Here is a 5,989-nt window from a genome sequence, read left to right on the forward strand (position 1 = left end):
CCTTGAACTGAGACAGGGAAAGAGTAAGGAAAGGAATAAGAAAAAAGGGAAAAAAGTCTAACTCCTTGTTATATAAATCACTCCTTAGTGATTTAGAATGATCAGACAGAGAATAAGATCTACAGAGATAAATTTTAAAAATTGAGCATGTAAAGATCTTTATAAAGATTTTACAGAAAACTGAACAATCTAGATGTGACAGGCCATAGCTCACCTATCTTTAGCAGCCCTGTAGATGCCAATGAACACTGAGAAAGTACAAAAATATGCCTTTATTTCTGAGAGTTTAAATGTGCCCCTTTGGCACAAAGAGCTCTTCCAAACAATCCAATGATCTGCTCCATGCCCTGATGGGAGGAGGGACTGGGTCATAATTTGGACAGCGAAGAACAGCAAGAAGGAAGCAATGGACCAAAATATACAATCCCTGCGGTCGTACGACTTGCCCGTTCCCCAGAACAGGAAACACACAATTATCTGTACATGCCTCATTAAATAACCTCATTAAATAGCAAATCTGAAATGTACAAATTTACAGACTGAATCATTAAATACTCCCCCTGTGCCCTCCCCTGTGCCTTCCCTCCTACTATCTGCAGCCACACTCTGAGACCACCATGCCCTCGTATTTGAACTTGTAGGTGACCACCCCTGCATCCAAGTAGAGAATAGAGATGGGGTCGAGTTTGGTGGGCACGCAGCAGGCCTTGGAGGCTTTCTGGGGGTTCTTCAGGTGAACCAAAGTCTTGACGATGGCGTGCTTGGTCGGTGTGACGTGCTCTGTCAAGGGGTAGGAGCACACTCCGTGGCACTCGTAGGCTTCGTACCCCGCCGGGGCGATGATCCAGGAATCCCAGCCGATCTCCTTGAAGTCGATGTAGAGCGGAGTCTTTTTGCAGTAGTTGCCCTTTGCGTTCCTGCGGATGCGGGCGGTGGAGTCGTAGATGATGTTGGAGCGCATCTGGAGCAGCGCCTCCTCGCCGGGCTGGCCGTGGAAGTGGCCAACCTCCAGCTGCTCCAAGTCCATGAGCTGCTCGTGGTCTATCATCTCGTTCAGCTCTTCCTTCTCCTCCTTCTTGTCGTTGCTCTGGTCGTCGGAGTACACAACCAGCAGGGGCACGTGCTTGGCCTCGGAGTTGATGTCGATGTCGAGTTTCCCCTCCCCGTCCCGCTCCTCCCCTTCCCTGCCCTCGATGTGAACCTCCAGCCGGTGCGTGGTCAGCCCGGCCCTTCTCCAGCGCCGGATGGCCTCGGTGACCTCAAAACTCTCCCACTCGCTGCTCGTGCCGTAGATCTGCCTGGATGCCAGGGCCATCAGCTTTCTCTCTTCTCCTACCCCCACGTGGACGTTCTCCAGCACTTCAAAAATGGTGACTTTCCTGTCCAGCCCCTCATAGAGCATCTGGTCCCGCTCCACCAGGGTGTAGAGCCTCAGCTCGGCCATGGTGACCTCCTCATGGTGAGGGATGGAGACGTTGAAGAGAAGAGGGTATTTCCGAATCCCTGTGACACCAGTAGGATGGGAATCCAAGTCTGGAAAGGACAAAGATCAGATACTTTAGAAGGATGTCAGTACATCCAGAAACACATGCACTGAAGTTTATCCCACATGTTTTCCATTGCTTGGTTTCAGCTAAACAGCTCTAGGAAAGTGTTTTTTCAACAATTCCCAAAACTGTACTTGGAGAAAAGGCCAACTTTATTTTAGATGTCAAAGGACATGCTACAGACCATAAACCTGGATTTAGACATTTTCCTACTAGCCCCAACCCTTCCAGAGACTTCCTTCCCAGCTGGAAGGATTATATATCAAAAATGTGTGACCTAATACTGAAATACAAATCACTCCTAGGTTGCTGCACAGCAACTATTTAATAAACAGGGAAAAACTTTCCTCAGTGTCAGAGGAAGGGAAGAAGGGGGTGGCACTGGAGTGAATGTGAAATGGGCGATGTAAAAGCTGCATGTGCAAGGATCTGTGTCTGCTCGGTGTTTCTGAGCTAACAAGTATTCCCTGCTGCTCAGACATCCCTCAGACACTGCAAAGGCCAAGCACTGGTGGAGGAAAAGTTGCTCTGAGAGATGTAAAGGCTCCTGGTTGGGAAGAGCAGGTGGTGAACACCCAGTGTGACCCTCCAGAGCATCAGTCCTGCCACAGACCCAGTGGGCTTCAGGGGAGCAGTCAAGCAGGGCACTCAACCAGGCCCCCGTGGCAGCTTTAGTTGACAAAACATGTAAGAAGTACAATATCTGCCAGTCCTGTCTGTGCTTGTTTGGACACAGACAAGGTGCAGTTCTGCCCCAGTGCAGGAACCAACTCCCTGGGGAGATTCACTGCCCCCTCAGAACCCAGAAAACACATCAGGACACAGCCACGGTAATTTCTGCAAAGGCAAACTCTTCATCTCTGACTACTCCCTTTTTCATATCTTTGTAGAAAACTGACACTGATAAAGCTGCAAGTACTGGCCATGCTCCACCAGTGCACTTAGGCAAGCAGTTAATTACCATCAGCACGTGACTTGTCCTGCTTAATTCCAGTTTTGAGGCTTTGAGGCACCTGCCTTTTTATTTTTAATTTTTTTTTTCATTCTGAATTTTCATCTGTTCATAACTAAAAAAATGAGGGGTGATTCTGCTTCCATTTCCCTGCATGTCAGTTGGTAAAGGTGGTGCACAGTGCCAGGGTAGGAGCAGACTGGGAGCTAAAGACAATGTTATCTAAGGTGAGCTATAATCTCCACACTGGAAGTAATCTTTGGGGTCTCCTAGACCTTAATATGCTAAAACAAAGCTTACAAATAAGGCCAGGGTGGAGAAATTCCACTTGATCATACGGAAGATGAGCACAAGGAATTTCCCAGGAGGAAGGGGAAGGCCACACCACGTGTAAGAAGCTGAGTGAGTGTTAGCAGGGCAGGAGAGATGGTCCATTCTAAGCCAGGTTGTGACTCTGCTCTTCAACTGGAAAGTGCATGGGGTGAAAGATCTCCTGCTGTTCCCAGTACATCCCTAGGAGGGTCAGGAAGGAAGATTTGGAGTCCACAGGAAAATAAAATTTTCCCATGGGGCTTTTATTCAGGTATTAAGAACTGATTACAGCCCCATTTACAACATTATGGTCCATGGTTTAAAACAAAGAGCAAGTTCCAGTCATACAGCCTATTTCTATAATAAAGGATTTAATAAAAAATAATGAAACTACCGTTACTGCCAATTTTCAGCAGGAAAGGAAACAACAAAAATGTCATGGTCTCTTTCTCCTGTCCTCATCATTACAAATAATGAATTTCTCTATCAAAAGAGCTCTTTAGCATGAAATGGATGGTTCTTGGTTTCACAGACTTTCAGGACACATAGCAAACATTGACTGCATAGTCCTTCAACCGCGTGCAGTTACGAAGCTGGGTTAACATCAGCAGTCTGACTTCACATCGTGCTGGTTTGGACTGGAGGAGGGGAGAGAAACACTGAAATGGCAGAAGTTTAAGCCAAGTTTACCTCATCTGGTGTAGAACTTCTGCAGTGATGACACAGGTATGGGATGGCAGAGAGCTGCCAACCCCACCTGTGATGCTGGCAAAGGTCAGTTGGTGCCACTTCAGTGCTGCAAACCTGGATTTCGGTTTTGCAGATGGAATGATTTCAGAGTTATGTCCCTAAACTATTTTTTCTTGAGTATATTGTTCTTGGCATTTTTTATGCCATTAATTTTTTCCAAACAGTGCAAACTGAGAAGAGAACAACCCCAGTCCTGTGCGTGTCCTCACTCCTGCAGGTGAGCAGAGACGGGCACGGCTCTGCAGGTGAGCATCTGGGCACCACTGGGCATAACTGGCTTGCCACCAACCCTCCAAAGAACTTCTCCACGCTGGAGAAGGTGTGTAAAGAACCTTTAAACCACAAAGTAGTGCCTCTTCAAACCAGAAACTCGCTGCTGGTAAAAGGTGCCCGGGCCTGGCAGGAGGTCTGAGCAGAGCAGGGCTTTGGGATTCTCTCCTGGCATCTCACTGCAGTGCAGAACTCAAATGACTTCCATGGAGCCTCCTCTCATAGCTCATCATTTTGAATATGCAAATGTTAGAGAAAAAGCAAAACTATCTTTGACTTCACTAATTAAAGTAACAAAGCATGAGAGAGGCCCCGTGGCAGTTTGAACAGCTGCGTGTGCCCCTGAGAAGTTACACGTGAATCAAGTGGAGTAATGGGAATTTGGAATTGGTTAGTTGAAAAACATTTTTAACATAAAACCTGTGTTGGTGTAAAAAGGCATTGGCAAATTACTGATTGTTAGTACTGAAGAATTATCTCATCCTTGTTGAACTGAGAAGGGATGATGAAGGAAAAACATACAGGGAAATGACCTAAGGGCACAGTTAGACTTCTTCAGATTTTGTTTGTTTGTTTGTTTGCTTGTTTTTATTAGGAAATACTTTGGTCCTCCAAAGTAAAGCCTAAGGGTTATCCAATATTCCACTTCACATATTTCTATGTATTTGCTGGACTGTGCTCCAGTGCCAAAGGAAGAAACCATTACAAACACCACAGGGATCAATAGTGAGAGGATATTAACAGAAAGCTGTATTTGGTTAAGCTCATAATATGAAAATATTGCACCTCTGAACAGTGTGTAAAAACATCTCTTGCCTTCATTTCAAATATCACTGAAGGTACCCATTTGAAAAACCAACCAGCTAATTGCAAATGATGGGTGTCATTATGGGGATAAAGAAAATGATGCACCAAAATTATATGTGGTGCTGCCCAAATATGAAAGGCATATTTTCCCCCAAAACCTTGCAGTCTCCAGAGCAAAGAACAAGGGATCTGTCCCACAAGATGTGGGATCTGGGCAGCCCTGGCACACCCAGTGTCAGCTGCCGATTTCCAAGACCATCCTCACCTAAAGACCTTTTTCTCCAGCTCAGCTCATGCTCAGTGACTGGCCAAGACATTTCGCTCTGACTCTAAAGACGCTCGTTTCTATTCTCTTCTCCCAGAGATGCACATTTCTTACCTTCATTTTTGAAGCTCCTGATGATGTTTGCAGAAGGCATCGATGTCCTGTCTGTGGCAAACCTGTTGTACAGCTCTAGCATGTACTCTGGCGGGTCCACCTTGGCCGACTCGTGCAGGGGAATGTCAGAGAGGTTCAAGGTCTTCAAAAACTCATTCTTCATATTCTGGAGCAGCGTGTTGAAATCAACCCCATCCTGCTCGGAGAGAATCTCGTCAAAAAGAGGCGCATCTTCCTCCAAGGAAGAGTGCTCCAGGCTCAGGATGGGACTGCAGGCAGCAAGGTGAACCAGGAGGGAGAGGACAGCCCACAGCTGGAGCACTATGGAATCCATGGCGCCGCTCGAGCCTCCAACCTCAACGGGCTCTGGCTCCCGTGAGGGCGAAGTGGCCGTTTTATCCCCTGGGTTGTGCGCGGCTCGTGTCACACAGAGATGACAAGTTTGGAAGCTCTTGTCTTGAAACTTGTGATCCGTCCTGTCTGTCTCCCCCTTCCCCCTCCCCAAGACCAGGGCCCGGTAATTGGATCTGACTTGCTCTCTGCTATGGCCGCCTTGCCTCCCTTATCTCGGGCAGCGTGAGCTGCTCACCAGATTTGTTGCTATCTCGCAATCCCCTCTCCCTTAATGAGCGTTTTGTAAACATTCTGCGCAGGACACTCAGAGATAGGACAAGTTTCTCCTCGGAGAGGAACTGCCCTTTCTCTCTCCCTCCTGGTTGCCGACTTCCTCCGCCGTGCGTGAACGACTTTGCTCCACGCAGATTTCAACCAACACGTAAATTCCACAGAGCCTCTGTCCAAGTGCATCCATTTCACACCAAGGGCAAACAACAGCTCCCTCAAGGTAACAACCCTACCCTTTTCCAAACTATTTTAGAGTCAAGTCTTTATGGTACACTTACAAAGGAATTTCTTCGGGAAAAGTTCCGTTCTGTGCTTGTCCAGCACAAAGCCCGGGACAAGAGCTCTCGG

The 5,989-nt window shown here is 47.3% G+C and overlaps 1 protein-coding gene across 1 annotated transcript; it reads right to left on the minus strand.

Moving 5' to 3' along the window:
* Positions 1-276: 276 nt before the first annotated feature.
* On the minus strand, positions 277-5,351 carry BMP10 (bone morphogenetic protein 10). The gene is made up of 2 exons (XM_027736640.2): positions 5,018-5,351; positions 277-1,533 (listed from the first exon to the last, which is right to left on the minus strand). The coding sequence occupies exons 1-2, from the start codon at positions 5,349-5,351 to the stop codon at positions 590-592; spliced, it is 1,278 nt and encodes a 425-aa protein (XP_027592441.1). The 3' UTR covers positions 277-589.
* Between the last annotated feature and the right edge of the window lie 638 nt (positions 5,352-5,989).

The sequence above is a fragment of the Pipra filicauda genome, unplaced genomic scaffold, assembly GCF_003945595.2.
Source record: "Pipra filicauda isolate LSUMZ 115617 unplaced genomic scaffold, ASM394559v2 scaffold364_size791107_pilon, whole genome shotgun sequence".
NCBI classification, from domain to species: Eukaryota; Metazoa; Chordata; class Aves; order Passeriformes; family Pipridae; genus Pipra; species Pipra filicauda.

Coding starts and splice junctions, on each gene's coding strand:
- BMP10 (XM_027736640.2), bottom strand. CDS start 5,351: ATGGATTCCATAGTGCTCCAGCTGTGGGCTGTCCTCTCCCTCCTGGTT. Junction 1,534..5,017: donor CAGGAGCTTCAAAAATGAAG/GTAAGAAATGTG, acceptor TGTCCTTTCCAG/ACTTGGATTCCCATCCTACT.